General features: G+C 44.8%; 5 protein-coding genes across 29 annotated transcripts in view; 2 read left to right on the top strand and 3 right to left on the bottom strand.

The window, feature by feature from the left end:
- LOC125739112 (transmembrane protein 53-like) overlaps positions 1-1,879 on the top strand; it is a 188,464-nt gene extending 186,585 nt beyond the window's left edge. For all 5 annotated transcript variants that reach the window (XM_049008892.1, XM_049008889.1, XM_049008897.1 and 2 more), the window contains one exon: positions 1,739-1,879. The gene's annotated coding sequence lies outside the window, so the exon portion shown is untranslated. The remainder of the gene's footprint in view (positions 1-1,738) is intronic.
- LOC125739109 (uncharacterized) overlaps positions 1-22,713 on the bottom strand; it is a 164,882-nt gene that overhangs the window by 116,807 nt on the left and 25,362 nt on the right. The window lies entirely within an intron of this gene.
- LOC125739110 (sialoadhesin-like) overlaps positions 1-22,713 on the bottom strand; it is a 247,290-nt gene that overhangs the window by 116,758 nt on the left and 107,819 nt on the right. The window contains exons 2-5 of one of the 2 annotated variants that reach the window (XM_049008882.1): positions 14,269-14,350; positions 13,644-13,695; positions 13,046-13,126; positions 12,719-12,960 (exon numbers count right to left, since the gene is read on the bottom strand). In XM_049008882.1, coding sequence (XP_048864839.1) covers positions 12,847-12,960; positions 13,046-13,126; positions 13,644-13,695; positions 14,269-14,336 — 315 coding nt within the window. In that variant the 5' untranslated portion in view covers positions 14,337-14,350 and the 3' untranslated portion in view covers positions 12,719-12,846. Of the gene's footprint in view, positions 12,961-13,045; positions 13,127-13,643; positions 13,696-14,268; positions 14,351-22,713 lie in introns of those variants that run through there. The other variant, XM_049008879.1, reaches the window with a different exon arrangement.
- The window catches only part of LOC125739113 (transmembrane protein 53-like), a 223,749-nt gene that overhangs the window by 100,560 nt on the left and 100,476 nt on the right, over positions 1-22,713 (top strand). For 5 of the 20 annotated variants that reach the window (XM_049008900.1, XM_049008901.1, XM_049008898.1 and 2 more), the window contains exon 2: positions 292-337. The exons of 2 other annotated variants lie outside the window; for them this stretch is intronic. In XM_049008900.1, the coding sequence (XP_048864857.1) occupies positions 292-337 (46 nt within the window). Of the gene's footprint in view, positions 1-291; positions 1,144-1,369; positions 1,880-22,713 lie in introns of those variants that run through there. 13 more of the 20 variants (XM_049008899.1, XM_049008904.1, XM_049008902.1 and 10 more) reach the window with 5 other exon arrangements.
- LOC125739111 (sialoadhesin-like) lies at positions 5,741-9,466 on the bottom strand. Its single transcript, XM_049008885.1, has 5 exons — positions 9,321-9,466; positions 7,887-8,249; positions 6,952-7,299; positions 6,350-6,607; positions 5,741-6,137 (listed from the first exon to the last, which is right to left on the bottom strand). Exons 1-5 carry the CDS (start codon positions 9,373-9,375, stop codon positions 6,031-6,033), a joined length of 1,131 nt encoding a protein of 376 aa, XP_048864842.1. The 5' UTR covers positions 9,376-9,466; the 3' UTR covers positions 5,741-6,030.

Here is a 22,713-nt window from a genome sequence, read left to right on the forward strand (position 1 = left end):
TAGATACATAGACCATACAAAGGACATGTACTGAATGTGGATGCCCATAGACAATAGTATAAGCTGTCTGTGTCTGGGGCCCTTTCTTACTAGATACATAGACCATACGAAAGGACATGAACTGAATGTGGACGCCCATAGACAATGGTATAAGCTATTATACTATATAGGGCCCCTTTCCCCAGCCGTGGAAACAGCTTTAAAGGGACGGTCACAATGATCTGGTTTGGGAAAGTAGACAAGGCACTGTGGTCACGCATTTATTTTACCGAGAATGTCAAGTCACGGCAGGTCCTTCTCCTGGCGAAATAGCCTGAAGCGGAACTCCGATAGGAAGGTAAAGCCTTGGGGGGAGAAACCGTGTACATTGTGGGAAATGTCAGTCAGACATTGTCAGTCTGGGTTGTACTGTAATCTCGCTACACTTTCCTCTCCGAGATATTTATGTCATTGTCTGTTATCCTTGACATGGACCACTACGAAACACAAACACGTTTAGCTGTATAAAATGTGCTTCTACTAAAGCCACTGTTCATGTAACCAGCACATGACTTTCTCTTTTATGGTTACTCTGTGCATGTTAAACATCTTTCAGCTTATTCATTAATAAAATGTTTTGAAAATTGCAGAGCCTCCTCTAGTGCTTTTTCCCCCCTCCACAGGTTGTCACAATGAAGTCTATGTCTGCCATCCTGAGCGGCGTCACCGCTCACAAAATCAGCAAAACCATCACGTTTTTATTGAATGAATCCATGGTGTTGAGTAGGCCACCACAGGGTGGCGCCAGACCCTTGCTGCTGCTGCTGCCCTGGCTGGGATCTCAGCCTCGGGGCTTGGCCAAATACTGTGACATATACCTGCCTAACGGCTTTGATGTGCTCAATGTGGAGAGCCGAGTCAGCCAGTTCCTTTGGCCGAAATGGGGCCTTGACTATGGCATGAAGGTCCTGGAAGTGCTGCAGAGCGACAGGTTTGTGTGGCGCCCCCTGCTGGTGCATGCTTTCTCAGTAGGGGGCTACACCTTCAGCCAGCTGCTGGTCCACATCTGCAGAAATCCCGGCCAGTATGACGGCCTAATTTGCAGGCTCCGAGGGCAGGTGTACGACAGCCTGGTGATGGGTTCCCTGGATCGCATGGCGGTAGGTCAGTGGAACATGATGTGGGTTGGATGACTGTTTATCCATTTCACCAGTATCAGAAGGGGTGTATGTAACGCCTGTCAAATGTTTAAGTGAAGTGTAGGTGAAACTTGGCACAGACATGCTCATCTACGGTCAGACTATCAGCTTTAATGTCATTCAGTGAAACGCAGCATTTGAAAATGTGACAGCTTTTTGTGTTGTGGTTAATAATGTTGTCCTCTGTGTAGGTCTGGGGAGGAGTTTGCTTCCCCAGGAGGAGAGCCTTGTGCGGGCGGCCAGCATGCTGTACTTTCGAGCTTTCAAGAGACACACGGTGGATTACTTTAACACCAACATCGACATCTTCTGGCACTGCCCCATTCAGGCACCTGCTCTCTTCTTCTCCTCTGAGAATGACCCAATGTGTGACCATCTCAAGATGAAGGAGATGATTGAGGACTGGCGAAAGCAAGGCGTGAGGGTGGACTGCAAGGCATGGAAGGACTCCACCCATGCAGGACACCTGCGAGATCACCCTCAGGAGTACCTCTCCACGCTTCAGGAGTTCATACATTCTCTCAGCATGGTTCCCTTCAAAGCCAAAATGTGAAGACCACCTGCTGAAAATACACACTGAACCTGCGTTTTTTCCTTCAGGTAGTAACTGATAAGTACAGGGGAAACGATGCTAAAATGTTCTGTTTTGTCCTAAGGCACATATTTTGTTTACACTCAATAAAGATACGCGAACAACTGGACTATTTTCAGACTATTTTCTGAAGTGGATGTTTGTTTGTTTGTTTGAATGGCATTTTGTTTATTTTGTAAGTATGATTCGGTGGGGCCCTGTATTGTATAAGCAGTACATGCTGACCACACAGACACACGCCTGTCTGTAGGTGTGATACCACAGTGCTTCCTGGTTTTATGTATGGGCTACAGGTGAAGCTTGGAAACATTTACTTCATGAAAAATTTCAATTGTAACAAATTACAACTATCAACTTGTGATTGATGGTATGATGTCATTGATGTGATGTGTAAATGAGCGATAAAAACCCACACAAATGTCACAACCAAACTTTTTTTGTGTGGATGCCCTGTGTCGCCTAAGTAAGATGTTACCCAAACCTGAATCTGCCAGATGTAACTGAATGACCACAGACAACCACTGGTTTCAACAAAAGGACATTTACCTGCTTTTACCGGCATCACCTGCTTTAAATCACATATTTTTTTCTACCTCACTACCAGCCCTAAATTGCTCCTGTCCCAACTTTTTTAGGAATGTGTTGCAGGCCTGAAATACAGGAATGGATGTATATTAACAAAGGAAATGAAGTTGACCAGAAAAACATGAACCTGGGTTAATAATTATAATAATGGTCAGACAAACCATGAACTATATGAACATAAAAGTGAACATGAGCTGTCTTGGGTTCATATTGTCTGCAATGAAATAAAAGTCAAAGCAAATTTCAGAATCACTGTTTTTTTGTGCATTTTCCATTCCATTCTAGCTTTGTCTGCTTTGCGCTTGTAGGATCTGTGAAATATTGTTTGTGAGAGAGGACCACAGAGTTTAAATGAATGGCTTTTACTACCGAAAATTAAGGAAAATCCTACAATTAAGCAATATATCAATGAAAATACAGCCAAATCAATACAGTGATACTGTTTATACACAGCAAGGCTACTATAGTAAATGAAGGAGACCAAAATCATTAAATTGAGCCGTAAACCTATGAAAGCACTGCAAATGTCTACAATGATACTGTTTCCACGCAGGAAGTCTGTCTCTGCTCTTCATGTCCCATCCCTGTCCCATTCTTATACCATCCCTGTCCCATCCCTGTCCCATTCCTATCCCATCCCTCTCCCATCCCTGTCTCATTCCTGTCGCATCCCTATCCCATCCCTATTCCTGACCAGCTGGGATTCACTGGGCAAAGGCCTAAATGTGCCAGGATGCCTTTGCAGACTCTGCTCCCTCTGACTTTGTTAAACCAGCAAGTAATTATGCACCAGGAATACAAACCAGCAGTGCACACACAATTTTATGCAAAAAATGATCTGCTGGCCAGAGTGGATGATGAAAAATGATCTTCCAGCTGCTGTTCCTGGTCAGGGTCGTGGGGGAAGCTTTTGCCAGGCAGCACAGGCCACAAAGCAGCAGCTCACTCTGGGCAGGAGACCAGACTATCTTTGGATTGCCCACAAGGGGGAGCCCTACACACACAAAGCAAAAGCAGGATTCAGAGCTAAGGGTGTGAGCTGTAGATTATTACATACATAAATACAACTGGAACTGGACCCAATATCGTTGTATTTGTACAATGATGATAAAGATTCTGAAACATCTGAAACTGAATCTTTGTCCAGAAAAGGGCACCAGGCACAAACTGACAAACTGACTCAGTTCCCTGAGAGTGTTTCTCTACCAAAGGGCCGCTCCAAAGTGCCTTATAGTCACTTCAGTTTCAGTGTGCTTTATGATGGTCACTGCAGCTTCAGTGTGCTTTATGATGGTCACTGCAGCTTCAGTGTGTTTTACGATGGTCACTGCAGCTTCACTGTGCATTATGATGGTCACTGCAGCTCCAGTGTGCTTTATGATGGTCACTGCAGCTTCAGTGTGCTTTATGATGGTCACTGCAGCTTCAGTGTGCTTTATGATGGTCACTGCAGCTTCACTGTGCATTATGATGGTCACTGCAGCTTCAGTGTGCTTTATGATGGTCACTGCAGCTTCAGTGTGCTTTATGATGGTCATCGCAGCTTCAGTGTGCATTATGATGGTCGCTGCAGCTTCAGTGTGCATTATGATGGTCGCTGCAGCTCCAGTGTGCTCAATGGTCATTGCAGCTCCAGTGTGCCGTATGGTCACTGCAGCTCCAGTGTGCTGTATGGAATCAGCTCTGGAAGAGACTGCTGTCCCTGTCGAGGCATCCTTGTGGAGGGGGGGAGGATCCAGCAGGAGGAAGTGGAGGAGTGGAATCGCAGGTGAGGAAGACTCCTAAAATGGTTGATTACTGATATTAGTAGATGTCATTTTACTTTATCTGTATCGCTTGTAAATAAATAATCAACTTACTTTTCATTTATAAATTTAATAAAAGTTTCAGAGATCCTGTATTACAAAAGTTATCCAAAGATGAATGCATGAATTTAATATTTTTTTAAATCATTTTTATGTTTATGTGTGTAAACACAACAAAGCCATTCAAATGAGACCTTTCGGTGGATAGACTGAGTCAGCCAGGAATTCTGGCGTAGAAATTAAGAGCCATCAGTACTTCATTCGATGTATCTCGCTTGGTGTATGTTGGAGATATTGCTGTGATGTTCTGTAGTTTCAGTGTCGCCAACAATAAAGAACATGATGGTCCTGATATTTTACCTGGTTTAACTGCAGATGGCTGGTTTTCGGACTGCAGCGTACAAGATTGCATCATCAGGGCTCTCCGCGTTACTGACATCACACCTGCAGCGGTTGAATGTAAATATTTAATTATTAACAGTCTGACAGTCGTCTTTCGCTTTTAATTCTAAAACATAACATTGCTCTTGGTATTTCTGTATTCTGACCCATACAGATGAAGTGAAATAAGCTGAATTCACACTTACTGCCTGCCTGGGGGGTTGGTGTTAAACTGCACGGAAGCATAGCAGACTTCCTCCCCCTGAGATGGGGCTTCCTGCCTCTGGCTGCCGGTCTGAGAGCCAGACTCTCTAATGTCTGCATACTCGATATCTTCTGCGATCTGTAGATGGAGAGAGACAAAGGGACAAATAAATCAAGCATTTTTATAATTAATTGTGTTGAAGTAAAAAAGAAAAAAAATCCACAATTATGCATCAGATCCCTTGGATAAAAAAGTACTTTAGAGTATATGAAAATAATCTGATAAATAATCAACTTATCATACCCTTAAAAATATAACCATACCCTTAAAATAGGCTCATAAACACAATATACATACTTGTTTTTCCCCCCCTCTGTCTTCTGGCTCATTCAGTGAATTTCTCTTCCTTCTGAGAGACATGAGATAGACCGAAATAAAATATTTTTTTTATTTCAAATTACATTCACCACACCCTATATATATATATGTATATGACCATTGGTAGTTTCTCACTGAAGGCATCAGAGCAAAGGGTAGCTATTTTGAAGAAACTAGAATATAAAACACGTTTTCAGTTGTCACCTTTTTTTGTTAAGTACGTAACTCCACATGTGTTCATTTATAGTTTTGATGCCTTCAGTGAGAATCTACCAATGTAAATGGTCATTAAAATAAAGACAACACATTGAATGAGGTGTGTCCAAACTTTTGGCCTGTACTGTATATACTGCAAAAAATCAAGTATTTTCACATCAAGCCTTAAAAATCTGATCAAATTAATTCATAATAAAGTATAAATCAAACCAATGATGTGGTTTGTTACAGCAAAAGCCCAGCAGTGTTCCCACAGACACTAGCGTCAGAGACTGGGATGGGGGGTTACCATGGAGACACAGGGGTCAGGCTGAGGGAGCTCTGCTAACCAGCTAACTGGGGCCCAGCTAGGCTAGCTAGTTAGAGGTGATCAGCTATGAGGATAAAGTGAAAGGGAAAACAGCAGGGACTGGAGAGAGAATGGGGGCTCTTGTGGGACTGGGGGGCCGCTGAGGGCATCACCCTGGGTTTCTGCTCGGCACACTGCCTTTGATTATGCTAATTTAGGGCTAATCTTTGGTGATATATGTGTGTTTCTGTCAATGAGCATGATGACTACAGAGAGGATGATGGGAAGCCAGTTACCCGAGTCTCGGAATAAACTGTAAGATCAATCAATAAACAAATATCACAAATACTCAGCGTTTTAAAAAGCATACATTATTTTACAGTGAATGAATAGTAAAACACTCACCTCATTATGCAGATTGTTACAGCTAAAACAGGCAGTAGTATCCCCAAACACACCAGTATCACTGTCATCGGGTTATAGTGAGGGAATCCAGGGTAAATACAGGCTGTATCAATAAAACATGCATGTTAATCAAGCCAACTTATTTTAATAATGGACATTTTATTCCTCTGCCTTAAGTAACTATTACTCTTAATTCTGTTTCTGTGGGCATTTCAATGCATTTTTGAGCATTTTCGGAAATTTCAGAAGTTTTGGAAAGAAGATTTTGAGAATCAGACTGTGCTGTTGATTACCAGAATCAGACTACATACTCACATTGAATATGAAATATTAGGGTACTGGACACAGTCCCTATGTAACCCTTCAATGCACAGGAGTAATTTCCAGAGTGATTATAGGAGACAGGGTTGAAGTGAATTGTGGACAGTGTGTCTGTGATTGGCTTGTTGTCCTTAAACCAGGTGAATTCTGATTGGCTGAGAGAACAGTTCTCTGAGCCACATGTCAGATTCACAGAATCTCCTTCTATCAATAATCCTTTTCCTGTAGATGACGTCACCATCACCTTTAATTCTGAAATCATACCCAGAAGAACAAGCAATAGGGTTTTTCTGCATTACTGTGTGAGGTATTTGTGTCACAGGCTCTACCAACATGGCAAATCCTAAAGCTGTAAATCAGCATTATTGTCCAGAGCCACATGTTATACACTGAATCCCAGTTAGCTTCTCACTGCTATAATCTGCTTGCTGCTACACATGTTCTTCTCAGAGCTGGTATTCTCCTGTTCATTAATGAGCCCATCAGCAGTATCTGACTCAGTGATTTCTAAATGAAAATAGGCATAGAATACAAACAATCTGGTTATGCTGTGTGATACAAAAATAAGGTGAAAGTGCAGGACAGTACAGACTCACCACCGACTTGCAGTTCTACTCCAGGCTGAGCGCACAGTTCACACCCACCAGCTGTGAAACTGAATCTATACAGTCCGGCATCAGCGTCTGTAATGTTCTTTATCATTAATGTACATTTGTTCTCCGTGTTCCCCAAGACCTCTGCTCTGTCCCTGTACTCAGTACTAATGTTTCTTTTATGACTCTGCCAGACATATGATTTTCCAGCACAGTCCTCAGTATTATGGCTCCACATTCTCGACTCCACTCTGTATGACTCTGGATGATTAAATCGACAGTGAACGACCACAGTTGATCCTCTCACTGCACACAGGGTTCTCTCTGCGTAATCTACAGACGGTGCACCACCTAGAACCCACAAAACATATTGAAAAGTTATATCAACGTTGTTTGCTGCTTTAAGAAAAATGCTGTTGTGCTGCTATTTAACTTGAATAATAAAATCAATTTTTGGAGACTTTACTTCCTTTTAAAGCATTGGACTCATTTCCAGAGTGATGCTTAGAGACAGGATTACAGTGAAGTATGTACTGCGTTTCTCTGATTGGCTGGTTGTTCTTAAACCAGGTGGATTCTGATTGGCTGAGAGCAGCTTTCTGTGCCACATGTTAAATCCACAATGTCTCCTTCTCTTACTCCTATATCTCTATTAGATATGGTTCCTATTACCTTTCATTCTACAGATTTATCTAATTCACCGATTCTTTGCTACACTTTTATTTAGAGTAAATTGCATCAAATTCACAGAAACACAAAAGTTCCACTTATCCAAAGTGCTTCATGATCTATTATATTTATCATCTACAGCAAGTCTTATAGACCAGAGCCTTTAGAAGCAGGAGTTTTTGTCAATGTTTCCAAAATAATACATTGCAGAGCTAATATTGTTGTGTTTGATGATACCATTGGCTGGAAGTATATTTACAGACACTTACCATCAACTTTTAGAGTCACTCCAGGCTGACCAGTCCATTTTCCACGTTCCTCATTGGTAATAAACCTGAATCTATACACTCCAGCATCAGCGTCTGTAATGTTCTTTATCCGTAATGTACAGTTATTCTCTTTGTCCCCCAAACACTCTGCTCTGCCACTGTACTGACTACTGACATTCATATTATTGCTGTGACAGACATATGGTGCGTCTGTACAGTAATTTTGATTATGACACCACATGAATTTATCCACTTTGTTACCCTCTTGATAATCATACCCACAGGGAATGACCACAGTAGATCCTCTCGCAGCACAGACTGGCTTCTTTGGGTACCGTACATTCCAGTCGCGACTCATGACCCCTGGAAGACAGCAATTATAAAAAATAACCTCTGTGTCAGTTTTTGAATCGCGGAACATTGGGACCGGCCACCAGAGAGAAAAGCATTTCTTTGCTAGATACACCAACGTACAGAATCAGACTGGATTCATGACCTAGAGTTGGGATTCTCACCCCCCGGGCTGTGGTAAGTATTCTGCCGGCCGAGGAACGCTGGAGGTTTGCTTATATACTCTTAATTCACATCTGAAACAATCACCAATGGACCCGCTGCCCCCCCAGCCTGTTTTAATGGTTATAAAGGCAGGAGCCCCTAGATAATCAGATCACCTATGAAATATACTTTACTGTGAATCGCACTTAAAATGTTGATTATATCTGAACTGGAAGTGCTTTTCAGAAAGGCAGCGTCTGTCTTTACAACTGAATGCAGTTATTTCCATGTAAATATAAGATTTTTGGTTTTATATATTTACATTTATGCTCTCATAATCTTTGGTCCACACATCAAAACACGACCAAAAATTCCTTTTTTGAACTAGTTTGGAAGCCAAACTAATCTAATAATGAACATGCAGGACACCGGAAGCTACCAGGCCCATATTAAGCAGCAAAAATGCAGGAATTTATAAAAATCCAAAGAGGCGATTAATGTTCAACTCACCCCTCACCCCCCCCCCCCGCCCCCCCACTCACAGGAGATGCTGCAGTAACGTGATGAAGATGAGAAGATGAGGAATGAGCCAAACTGATGATAGGCAGCCGGTTTGAAGCAGTGACCTCACTGCAGGACATGCCTTACCGTGACTGGTGTGCTTTTCTTAAATGATTAAATTTAACTCAGATGCACTGTGTGTCTTTATCTCATATGAGGAACATTTCTAAACCACAGAAAGACAGAAAATGGTAGAAATGCCTCTGCTGCACCCCAAACAATCCCACTGGACATTCCTCTCCAGCAAACATCCCCTCTCACCTCATATCAGCCATTATGAGGCATGAATTATACCAACTAAACAGTAACTGCAGCATGAAGAAGGATTCGGTTCTGAACTAAAAACTCTGACAAATACTGGATAGTCGTTGCTCTTACCAGGTAAGATGAGCACAGCCAGGCCCCACAAGGTCAGAGTGTCTCCAGCTCCCATCTCTGCTGCTCTGAGCTCTTTATCACTCACAGTTTGCTCGGAGATGGCAGATAGTACTTATGTATCTTGAGTGAGAATAAGACTTAACACTCCCTTTGCCTTCTAAGCACTGTGAATATTAACATATTATCTTCCTTTCTTCCAATTAGCTCTACAAAAACACTTCCTCTTTTATGATCTAAATTTCAGCACTTTGGTGACGCAGTGCCCAGCGCAGTGCAGAAGGGCTCCTGTGGTACAAACCACAGCTAATTCTGATGACAGCCTTAGGAGTAACGTATCACGGACATGAGAACATGTAGAATGAGCCAAACTCCACGGGTATGAGCGCAAGTATGTGCATGGCAACGGGGATGAGCGCGCGTGAGTTTATGGGTACAGGGATGAGCGTGCATGAGTTTATGGGTACAGGGATGTGCGTGCGTGAGTTTATGGGTACAGGGATGAGCGTGCGTGAGTTTATGGGTATAGGGATGAGCGTGCGTGAGTTTATGGGTACAGGGATGAGCGTGTGTGAGTTTATGGGCACAGGGATGAGCGTGCGTGAGTTTATGGGTACAGGGATGAGCGTGCGTGAGTTTATGGGTATAGGGATGAGCGTGCGTGAGTTTATGGGTACAGGGATGAGCGTGTGTGAGTTTATGGGCACAGGGATGAGCGCGCGTGAGTTTATGGGCACAGGGATGAGTGCGCGTGAGTTTATGGGTACTGGGATGAGCGTGTGTGTATGGGTATGGGGATGTGCATGTTAATGGACACCTACCTGCCGGAAACACATGCTATCAGTAGTTTATAATGGTTGAGAGTCTGATGAGTTCAAACATCACTGCATCCACCCTATTTAGCGATGCTACTTTACAAAGTATTTTTTTTTTTTCACCTCAAAAAGTGGGGTGGGGGGAGCAGGGTTCTTATAAAACAAAGGAGCAAACAGGAGGCAACTGTGAATGATTAAGCAGAGGGCAGGAACAGGAGGTAACACTAAAAGGGCCCCAGGTGTGGTTTGTTAAGCCGTGTTAGTGAGAAAGAGCAGGAGGAGTGTGGCAGGCAGGATATGACAGTACGAGTATTTTATGGTAAACCAACCCACACTAGTAATAGCCTGATAGATTGTTTGTGATTATTAGTGGTATATGTGTTTCCATACATTTTTTCCTGCCAAAATACTGAATATTTTGTTGGACCCTTCTGTTAAATTAGACATGATGCTATTGATGCTATTAAAGCACTGTTACTGTGCATTCAACATGCATGAAGTGACCACTTGCTTAAGTATTTTTGGCCAGAAGTACATTTGTATAATCTGAATAACAGGTGAGATAAATTTAAATTTAATTGAAGCCTGCATTCAGCTGTGAACATGGCCTGTGCTTTGTTAATGTCCATTGAGTGTGACACTGTGAACAGCCAAGTGTAGCAACATAGCTGCACAATGCTTCACTAACAGTATCAGCTAAGGGCATATAAAAGGCTATAAGAAGATGGAAGAATTCTCTGTGAGGAGGATGTGGTTTCAGTGGACAGGAAGCAGCTCCTGGTTAACAGGCTAAATACTCTCACAAAGAGAGATGCATCCCCTCACAGGAACAACAAATTTATTTTTATATAGCACATTATCATAACATTACATCGTCTCAAAGCGCTTTACAGCATCCGCACCCAAAGCCCCCAGTGAGCAAGCCAAAGGCGACAGTGGCAAGGATAAACTCCCAAGAAGGAAGAAACCTTGGGAGGGACCAGACTCAAAGGGGGAGCCCATCCTCCAGGGGCCGGCAGAGATAGTCAAATAAGGGAGACTGCACATATACTTTTGTTGTATTTGGTTTTAGTTATTTTTTAGTTTTAGTTTTTAGTTTTAGCTTAGTTTTTAGTTGCTTGTCCATTTGGCTTTCAATACTGGCGCATGTTTGACATCCATGCTTCCTGAGGTGATCGGTGACCACACGATGGGCTTCCCTCTTAGCCACTCCGACACCTCAACCAGCAGCAACCCAGCTTTCTCCCTTCCAAGTACTGGCCAAACCTGTTTAGCTTCAGGTGGATTATCTAGGCTCAGCTGCAGGTAGTGTGGCTGCTGACCAATGCAGGCCTGACCTGAACATTCTGGAATTTTTTAAAAAGCATTTTGAAGAGGTGACAATATCATGCTTTGGTATAAAAGGAGAACTGACAAAAAGTTGAGTCATTTACAAGGAAGGAAGAACTGAAACTTGTCTCTTTGCCCAAAGCTTCATTATAAAAATACACCAATGATCTAACTTTAATGCACCATTAGAAAGAATTGACTGATTTTACCCAATGTGGTGCATAATCTTATTAAAAGATTTTAAATGAGTTACAGAATCTGGAGAAATACCTATGTCTGAAGGAGAACAGCGCTGAATGCCAGCGGTTTTCGATTCCTCAGATGGCAATTCATTAACTGACATGTTTCTGTAAAATTCCTATCCTGTTTAGATTTTTGTCACACGAGTCAGACACGGGTTGTAGTTAGTAATCATGGTCACAAGGGGGCGACAGAACGGCACTGTGACTCTTCAAGCAGGCCAAGGGGCAGACAGGGCTCACGCTAATAACTTTATTTTAACATTAAAGCATGTGACACATTCACATTGATTATACTCATGTCTGAATAATTACAGTGCTGTAGTTTTTTATAGGGGGAGAGTCCAGATGGACATCTGATGAAGGCTTGCCAGGTGAGTCTCCATACCTCCCCCTGCTGGGTTGAGGGAGCGTGTGTGGAAATGCCAGCATTTTCTGTGGAGGAAGTAGAGTGAGGAGACAGGAAGCAGCTTTCACTTATTTATCAGATCATTTATTTATCAGATGTTTTCATCCAAAGCGACATACATCTTGTGAGAGCTGAGGCCGGGTCAGACCAAGGGCCCAACACTGACCTCAGGCATCCAGGTCTATCCTGCTCAGCCACAAAGTCGCCCATTAGCTGCTGACACTGAGTTTGTTTTTAATGCCCAGTGGAAGTTTCCTGAAGGCCCCTGCATCAGCTACAGAGCGATGCTTTATTTGGGTTACAGTGCAGCAGATTGATTACCAAACCTAAACATGTTCATCATTCAATACATTAGAGAAATAAGCAGTTGGCATGAAGCGAGTGGCAAATAGCAGAATGAGGAGTGGAAGAGAGACTTTGGTCAGTGCCACGAGTCCAGGAATTGCGCCAGACCAGTGCGTCGGAGCCAACACCGTGCTATAGGATTCCTGTCCTGCTTCTGCTGAAGGATAACAGAGGGGTGACACACTGCCCAGCTGCACGGGGAGGATGGAGAATCTGAACTTGGAATCATCTCTGGCACAAACACCGTGGAGGAGAGACGTAGATTTACTGATCTGCAACAAAACCAATCAAAAACTGGAATCCTGGGAAGTTCTAAGCAAACTGAAACCTTTAAGCATCTGAAAAATGTGCACATATACATATAACTCTACATAAATGCCTGGTTGGTGGTTTTAGACCACTGGGATTGATCCCTGATATCGTCCTTTTTCACTATACATCATATTTCCATAAACTGCTGACTCCAAAACTGCAGGGTGTCTGTCACTGGCTGCAGGCTTCAGCATCTGGGAGACGAACCACAAGACATTATGTGGACACACGGTATTAAAAACGCTCTTTAGTTCCCTGCGCTCCATATAAGAGACTCACCATCAGAGTATCATAGTCAGGTGACTGATTCTTCACATCTAGAGCTGCGTAAGTGTCACTGTGAGAATCGGGAGGACGTCTCTGTGGAGTCAAAATGTTACATAAAAGGGTTTTACTTAGTATTTGCATTAAGTTACGGAAGATTTTATCCAGAATAAGTATTTTACCCATTTCTGATATTTAACTGGAGAAATTCAGGTTTAATTCCTCATTCATCGGTGCTACACTGGGACCCCGACGACTGAGTACTACAGGTCACCGAGGACAGATCAGTAACTACAGGTCACCGAGGACAGATCAGTAACTACAGGTCACTGAGTACAGGTCTCTGACTACTACAAGTATTTGACTACAAGTCATTGACTACAAGTAATAGAGGATGTATAAATCACAGGTTTCCTTTTTACTAAAATTTTATATACTGCTGAAAACTCTTTTGGAATTGAGGTCTGTACATGGTGATTCGGATTTATGGGCTTGTAGTCTTACATGTACTCCGACCAAAGGAGCTGACTGTTAATAGATCAGCAGTTTGGTTCTTCTGTAAATGTGGTCTTCTTGCTGTTACACTGAACACCTTACATTTCAGTCATTTTACCTGAGCTCCGTCTCCCCTGTGACCTTCCTCACTCAGTACACCAGTCTTCCTCCTAACAGACACAGTATCAGGAAGACCTTCAGCAGGAACATGGTACACTGACAAGGTAATGTGTAATAGATGTGGCCCAACCAGTAATGTGCAAAAAGCAGCCAATACAATAATGCTAATTATTACAGCTACAACAGCCACTAGCGTCAGAGACTAGGATGAGGGGTTACTATGGAGACACAGGGGTCACACTGAGGGAGCTCTGCTAACCAGCTAACTGGGGCCCAGTTAGGCTAGCTAATTAGAGGTGATCAGCTGTGAGGATAAAAGGAAGGGAAAACAGCGGGGACTGGAGAGAGAATGGGGGCTCTTGGGGGACTGGGGGGCCACTGAGGGCATCACCCTGGGTTTCTGCTCGGCACACTGCCTTTGATTATGTTCATTTAGGGTTAATCTTTGGCGATATATGTGTGTTTGTGTCAATGAGAATGAAGACTGCAGAGAGGATGATGGGTAGCCAGTTACCCGAGTCTCGGAATAAATTGTAAGATCAATCAATAAACAAATATCACAAATACACAGCGTTTTAAAAAGCATATATTATTTTACAGTGAATGAATAATAAAACACTCACCTCATTATGCAGACTGTTACAGCTAAAACAGGCAGTAGTGTCCCCAAACACACCAGTATCACTGTCATCGGGTTACTTTCAGCTGAAAAGGCACAAACACATTGCAGTGAGGGAATCCAGGGTAAATATGGGCTATATCAATAAAACATGCATGTTAATCAAGCCATCCATCCATCCATCCATCCATCCATCCATCCATCCATCCATTATCTTCCGCTTATCCGGGGTCGGGTCACAGGGGCAGCAGTCTCAGCAGGGAAGCCCAGACTTCCCTCTCCCCGGCCACTTCATCTAGCTCCTCTGGGGGGATCCCGAGGCGTTCCCAGGCCAGCCGGGAGACATAGTCTCTCCAGCGTGTCCTGTGTCTTCCCCGGGGTCTCCTCCCAGTGGGACATGCCCGGAACACTTCCCCAGGGAGGCGTCCTGGAGGCATCCGAATCAGATGCCCGAGCCACCTCATCTGGCTCCTCTCGATGCGGAGGAGCAGCGGCTCTACTCTGAGTCCCTCCCGAATGACTGAACTCCTCACCCTATCTCTAAGGGAGAGCCCAGCCACCCTGCGGAGGAGACTCATTTCTGCCGCTTGCACCCGCGATCTCGATCTTTTGGTCACTACCCATAGCTCATGACCATAGGTGAGGGTAGGAACGTAGATCGACTGGTAAATCGAGAGCTTCGCCTTTTGGCTCAGCTCTCTCTTCACCATGACAGACCGATGCAGCGCCCGCATGACTGCTGACGCCGCACCGATCCGCCTGTCAGCCTCCCGTTCCATCGTTCCCTCACTCGTGAACAAGATCCCGAGATACTTAAACTTCTCCACTTGGGGGAGGACCCCATCCCCAACCCGGAGAGAGCATTCTACCCTTTTCTGGCTGAGAACCATGGTCTCGGATTTGGAGGTGCTGATTCTCATCTCAGCCGCTTCACACTCAGCTGCGAACTGCCCCAGTGAGAGCTGAAGGACACGGTCCGATGAGGCCAACAGAACCACATCATCCGCAAAAAGCAGAGACCTAATCCTGAGGTCACCGAACCGGACACCCTCAACGCCCTGGCTGCACCTAGAAATTCTGTCCATTAAAGCTATGAACAGAATTGGTGACAAAGGGCAGCCCTGACGGAGTCCAACCCTCACCGGAAACAAGTCCGACTTATTGCCGCCCATGCGGACCAGGCTCTGGCACCGGTCATACAGGGACCGAACCACCCTTAAAAGAGGGCCTGGAACCCCATACTCCCGGAGCACTCCCCACAGGACTCCCCGAAGGACACGGTCGAATGCCCTCTCCAAGTCCACAAAACACATGTAGACTGGTTGGGCAAACTCCCATGAACCCTCCAAAACCCTGCTGAGAGTATAGAGCTGGTCCACTGTTCCACGGCTAGGGCGAAAACCACACTGCTCCTCCTGAATCCGAGGCTCGACAATCCGGCGGACCCTCCTCTCCAGGACCCCCGAATAGACCTTACCAGGGAGGCTGAGGAGTGTGATCCCCCTATAGTTGGAGCACACCCTCCGGTCCCCTTTCTTAAAGAGGGGGACCACCACCCCGGTCTGCCAGTCCTGAGGCACTGCCCCTGATGTCCACGCGATGCCGCAGATGCGTGTCAGCCAGGACAGCCCCACAGCATCCAGAGCCTTGAGGAACTCCGGGCGAATCGCATCCACCCCTGGGGCCCGGCCACCGAGGAGCTTTTTGACCACCTCAGTGACCTCCGCCCCAGTAATAGGCGAATCCACCCCCAAGTCCCCACACTCTGCTTCCATATCGGAAGGCGTGTCGGTGGGATTGAGGAGGTCTTCGAAGTATTTCTTCCACCGACCCAAGACGTCCTGAGTTGAGGTCAGCAACGCACCATCCCCACCATAAATAGTGTTGATGCTGCACCGCTTTCCCGCCCGGAGCCGCCGGATGGTGGACCAGAATCTCCTCGAAGCCGTCCGGAAGTCGTTCTCCATGGCCTCGCCAAACTCCTCCCACACCCGAGTTTTTGCCTCAGCAACCGCCAAAGCCGCATCCCGCTTGGCCTGCCGGTAGCTGTCAGCTGCATCTGGAGTCCCACAGGCCAAAAAGGCCCGATAGGACTCCTTCTTAAGCTTGACGGCATCCCTTACCACCGCTGTCCACCAGCGGGTTCGGATATTGCCGCCGCGACAGGCACCGACCACCTTATGGCCGCAGCTCCGGTCAGCCGCCTCCACAATGGAGGCACGGAACATGGCCCATTCGGACTCAATGTCCCCCGCCTCCCCCGGGATATGGGAGAAGTTCTGCCGGAGGTAGGAGTCGAAACTCTCTCTGACAGGGGGTTCTGCCAGACGTTCCCAGCAGACCCTCACTATACGCTTGGGCCTGCCAGTCCTGGCCGGCTTCCTCCCCCACCAGCGGAGCCAACCCACCACCAGGTAGTGATCAGTTGACAGCTCCGCCCCTCTCTTCACCCGAGTGTCCAAGACATGAGGCCACAAGTCCGACGACACGACTACAAAGTCGATCATCGAACTGCGGCCTAGGGTGTCCTGGTGCCAAGTGCACATATGGACAGCCTTATGCCTGAACATGGTGTTCATTATGGACAATCCGTGACGAGCACAGAAGTCCAACAACAAAACACCGCTCGGGTTCAGATCGAGGGGGCCGTTCCTCCCAATCACGCCCCTCCAGGTCTAACTGTCGTTACCCACGTGAGCATTGAAGTCCCCCAGCAGAACAAGAGAGTCCCCAGGAGGAGCGCTCTCCAACACCCCTTCCAAGGACTCCAAAAAGGGTGGGTATTCTGAACTGCCGTTTGGCGCATAAGCGCAGACAACAGTCAGAACCCGTCCCCCCACCCGAAGGCGAAGGGAGGCTACCCTCTCGTCTACTGCGGTAAACCCCAATGCACAGGCACCCAGCCTGGGGGCAATAAGTATGCTCACCCCCGCTCGGGCAACTGTGTGGGCAACTCCAGAGTGGAAAAGGGTCCAACCCCCCTCAAGGAGACTGGTTCCTGAGCCCAAGCCGTGCGTCGAGGTGAGCCCGACTATATCTAGCCGGAACTTCACAACCTCGCGCACCAGTTCAGGCTCCTTCCCTATCAGAGAGGTGATATTCCATGTCCCTAGAGCTAGCTTCTGTAGCCGAGGATCGGACCGCCAAGGTCCCTGCCTTTGGTCGGCGCCCAGATCACATTGCACCCGACCCATATGGCCCGTCCCATGGGTGGTGAGCCCATTGGAAGGTTAATCAAGCCAACTTATTTTAATCATGGACATTTTATTCCTCTGCCTTAATCTAAGTAACTATTACTCCTAATTCTGTTTCTGTCGGCATTTTTATGCATTTTTGAGCATTTTCGGAAAAGGTTTTGGAACCAAGATATTGAGAATCAGACTGTGCTGTTGATTACCAGGATCAGACTACATACTCACACTGAAGATTAAGTATCAGGGTACTGGACACAGTCCCTATGTATCCCTTCAATGCACAGGAGTAATTTCCAGAGTGATTATAGGAGACAGGGTTGAAGTGAATTGTGGACAGTGTGTCTGTGATTGGCTTGTTGTCCTTAAACCAGGTGAATTCTGATTGGCTGAGAGAGCAGTTCTCTGAGCCACATGTCAGATTCACAGAATCTCCTTCTATCAATAATCCTTTTCCTGTAGATGACGTCACCATCACCTTTAATTCTGAAATCATACCCAGAAGAAGAAATAGGGTTTTTCTGCATTACTGTGTGAGGTATTTCTGTCACAGGCTCTAACAATATGGCAAAACCTGTAAATCAGCATTATTGTCCAGAGCCACATGTTATACACTGAATCCCAGTTAGCTTCTCACTGCTATAATCTGCTTGCTGCTACGCATGTTCTTCTCAGAGCTGGTATTCTCCTGTTCATTAATGAGCCCGTCAGCAGTATCTCACTCAGTGAATTTTAAATGAAAATAGGCATAGAATACAAACAATCTGGTTATGCTAAGTGATACAAAAATAAGGTGAAAGTGCAGGACAGTACAGACTCACCACCGACTCGCAGTTCTACTCCAGGCTGAGCGCACAGTTCACACCCACCAGCTGTGAAACTGAATCTATACAGTCCGGCATCAGCGTCTGTAATGTTCTTTATCATTAATGTACAGTTGTTCTCCGTGTTCCCCAAGACCTCTGCTCTGTCTCTGTACTCAGTACTAATGTTTATTTTATGACTATTATTGTGCCAGACATATGATTTTCCAGCACAGTCCTCAGTATTATGGCTCCACATCCTCGACTCCACTCTGTATGACTCTGGATGATTAAATCGACAGTGAATGACCACAGTCGATCCTCTCACTGCACACAGGGTTCTCTCTGCATAATCTACAGACGGTGCACCACCTAGAACCCACAAAACATATTGAAAAGTTATATCAACGTTGTTTGCTGCTTTAAGAAAAATGCTGTTGTGCTGCTATTTAACTTGAATAATAAAATCAATTTTTGGAGACTTTACTGCCTTTTAAAGCGTTGGACTCATTTCCAGAGTGATGCTTAGAGACAGGATTACAGTGAAGTATGGACTGCCTTTCTTTGATTGGCTGGTTGTCCTTAAACCAGGTGGATTCTGATTGGCTGAAAGAGCAACTCTCTGTACCACATGTTAAATCCACAATGTCTCATATGTTCAGAAATCATATGTTCTTACACATAGGGATACCAAGAGTGTACAATATTTCCTCTGCTTTTCTCACAAGTACCATCTTGTAGTGGGGCACGGTATCTCATTTCCTTCACTGGCAAGGCACCCTTCAGAGGTAATCTTCCTCCCATTACAAGAGCATTTCATCATGTTTTCTTACTTGGAAGGGCACCTCAGAGGGAATCATTTTCCTCCAATAGAAGGGCACTTCATAATGCCCCCCTTTTCCATTGGAGGGGTACCCATCGGGGCTGTTTAGACCATTGAAAGGGCACCTTATTGGGCATTACAATACCCAATTTCCTCCACAAGATGGGCACTTATAAAGATACTTCATCACAATCTCTTACCTTATAGAGCACATCATCTCACATGAAAGTGGCACCCTACGTGGCACTAAATCTTGTGAAGTGCAGCCAATAGCATGTTGTCGCCACTCTAAAGGGTACTTTAGTATTTTAATATGTTTTTTCAGTTATGGGGACACCAGGGGGCTGGTGGCTGCTCCCCCCCCCTTAGTCTACCATTGGCTAGATTGTCATGTTTGGTGATACCATTGGCTGGAAATATTTTCAACAAGACTTACCATCAACTTTTAGAGTCACTCCATCCGGACCAGTCCATTTTCCACGTTCCTCATTGGTAACAAACCTGACACTCCAGCATCAGCGTCTGTAATGTTCTTTATCCGTAATGTACAGTTATTCTCTTTGTCCCCCAAACACTCTGCTCTGCCTCTGTACTGACTACTGACATTTATATTGTTATTGTGACAGACATATGGTTTGTCTATACAGTCACTAACATTATGACACCACATGATTGTCTCCACTTTGTAAGCCTCTGGATAATTATACCCACAGGGAATGACCACAGTAGATCCTCTCACAGCACAGACTGGCTTCTTTGGGTACCATACATTCCAGTTGTGACTCATGACCCCTGGAAAACAAGAATTATAAAAAATAACCTTTGTGTCAGTTTTTGAATCGGGGAACATTGGGACCGTCCACCAAAGAGAAAAGCATTTCTTTGCTAGATATGCCAACATAGAGAATCAGACTGGATTCATGACCTAGAGTTGGGGTTCTCACCCCCCGGGCTGTGGTCAGTATTCTACCGGCCGAGGAACCCTGGAGGTTTGCTTATATAATCTTAATTCACATCTGAAACAATCACCAATGGATCCACTGCCCCCCCCTCCAGCCTGTTTTAATGGTTATAAATGCAGGAGCCCCTGGACAATTAGATCACCTTTTTTAAAGAATGAATTTTCATACTGAGACAAAAGAAGCAGAAATATACTTTACTGTGAATCGTGCTTAAAATGTTGATTATACTTAAACTGGAAGTGCTTTTCAGAAAGGCAGTGTCTGTCTTTACAACTGAATGCAGTTATTTCCATGTAAATATAAGTGTTTTGGTTTTATATATTTACATTTATGCTCTCATAATCTTTGGTCCACACATCAAAACACAACCAAAAATTCCTTTTTTGAACTAGTTTGGAAGCCAAACTAATCTAATAATGAACATTCAGAACACCTGAAGCTACCAGGCCCATATTAAACAGCAGAAATGCAGGAATTTATAATCCAGAGACAATTAATGTCCGACTCGCCAGACGTGTGCTCTGTCAGCCATCTCCTCCATTTTACACCCCTGCTCACAGCAGATGCTGCAGTAACGTGATGAAGATGAGAAGATGAGGAATGAGCCAAACTGATGATTAATGGCAGCAGGTTTGAAGCAGTGACCTCACTGCAGTACATGCCTTACCGTGACTGGTGTGCTTTTCTTAAATGATTAAATATAACTCAGATGCACTGTGTGTCTTTATCTCATATGAGGAACATTTCTAAACCACAGAAATACAGAAAATGGTAGAATTGCCTCTGCTGGACCCCAAACAGTCCCACTGGACATTCCTCTCCAGCAAACATCCCCTCTCACCTCATATCAGCCATTATGAGGCATGAATTATACCAACTAAACAGTAACTGCAGCATGAAGAAGGATTCGGTTCTGAACAAAAAACTCAAACCCAAATACTGGATAGTCGTTGCTCTTACCAGGTAAGACGAGCACAGCCAGGCCCCAGAAGGTCAGAGAGTCTCCAGCTCCCATCTCTGCTGCTCTGAGCTCTTTATCACTCACAGTTTGCTCGGAGATGGCAGATAGTACTTATGTATCTTGAGTGAGAATAAGAATTAACACTCCCTTTGCCTTCTAAGCACTGTGAATATTAACACATTATCTTCCTTTCTTCCAATTAGCTCTACAAAAAACATTTCCTCTTTTATGATCTAAATTTCACCAGTTTGGTGACGCAATGCCCAGCCCAGTGTCTCATACTTCTGTGCAGAAGGGCTTCTGTGGTACAAACCACAGCTAATTCTGATGACAGCCTAAGGAGTAACGTATCATGTACATGAGACGATGAAGAATCAGCCAAACTCCACGGGGATGAGCGCATGTGTGGGTATACAGGCACGGGGATGAGTGTGCGTGTCTGTATGGGTACGGGTATGGGGATGAGCTTATGTGTGTGTGTACGGGCACGGGGATAAGTGCGCATGTCTGTATGGGTACGGGGATGAGCTTGTGTGTGTGTGTGTACGGGTATGGGGATGAGCGCGTGTGTGTGTGTACGGGTATGGGGATGAACATGTTAATGGACACCTACCTGCCGGAAACACATGCTATCAGTAGTTTATAATGGTTGAGAGTCTGATGAGTTCAAACATCACTGCATCCACCCTATTTAGGGATGCTACTTTACAAAGTTTTATTTTTTTCACCTCAAAACGTGGGGTGGGGGGAGTAGGGTTCTTATATAACAAAGGAGCAAACAGGAGGCAGCTGTGAATGATTAAGCAGAGGGCAGGAACAGGAGGTAACACTAAAAGGGCCCCAGGTGTGGTTTGTTAAGCCGTGTTAGTAAGAAAGAGCAGGAGGAGTGTGGCAGGCAGGATATGACAGTATGAGTATTTTATGGTAAACCAACCCACACTCGTAATAGCCTGATAGATTGTTTGTGATTATTAGTGGTATATGTGTTTCCATACATTTTTTCCTGCCAAAATACTGGTTATTTTGTTGGACCCTACTGTTAAATTAGACATGATGCTATTGATGCTATTAAAGCACTGTTACTGTGCATTCAACATGCATGAAGTGACCACTTGCTTAAGTATTTTTGCCCAGAAGTACATTTGTATAATCTGAATAACAGGTGAGATAAATTTAAACTTAATTGAAGCCTGCATTCAGCTGTGAACATGGCCTGTGCTTTGTTAATGTCCATTGAGTGTGACACTGTGAACAGCCAAGTGTAGCAACATAGCTGCACAATGCTTCACTAACAGTATCAGCTAAGGGCATATGAAAGGCTATAAGAAGATGGAAGAATTCTCTGTGAGGAGGATGTGGTTTCAGTGGACAGGAAGCAGCTCCTGGTTAACAGGCTAAATACTCTCACAAAGAGAGATGCATCCCCTCACAGGAACAACAAATTTATTTTTATATAGCACATTATCACAACATTACATCGTTTCAAAGCGCTTTACAGCATCCGCACCAAAGCCCCCAGTGAGCAAGCCAAAGGCGACAGTGGCAAGTAAAAACTCCCAAGAAAGAAGAAACCTTGGGAGGGACCAGACTCAAAGGGGGAGCCCATCCTCCAGGGGCCGGCAGGGAGAGTCAAATAAGGGAGACTGCACATATACTTTTGTTGTATTTGGTTTTAGTTATTATTTAGTTTTAGTTTTTAGTTTTAGCTT

Source organism: Brienomyrus brachyistius, chromosome 3 (assembly GCF_023856365.1).
Source record: "Brienomyrus brachyistius isolate T26 chromosome 3, BBRACH_0.4, whole genome shotgun sequence".
Lineage (NCBI taxonomy): Eukaryota > Metazoa > Chordata > Actinopteri > Osteoglossiformes > Mormyridae > Brienomyrus > Brienomyrus brachyistius.

Bases quoted from the DNA above. Each gene is read 5' to 3' on its own strand.
- LOC125739111 (XM_049008885.1), bottom strand. From the start codon at position 9,375: ATGGGAGCTGGAGACACTCTGACCTTGTGGGGCCTGGCTGTGCTCATC. The intron at 8,250-9,320 runs GTAAGAGCAACG...GCTGTCTTCCAG, and splicing joins GGCTGTGCTCATCTTACCTG to GGGTCATGAGTCGCGACTGG. The intron at 6,138-6,349 runs GTGAGTATGTAG...TTATTGATACAG, and splicing joins CCTAATATTTCATATTCAAT to CCTGTATTTACCCTGGATTC.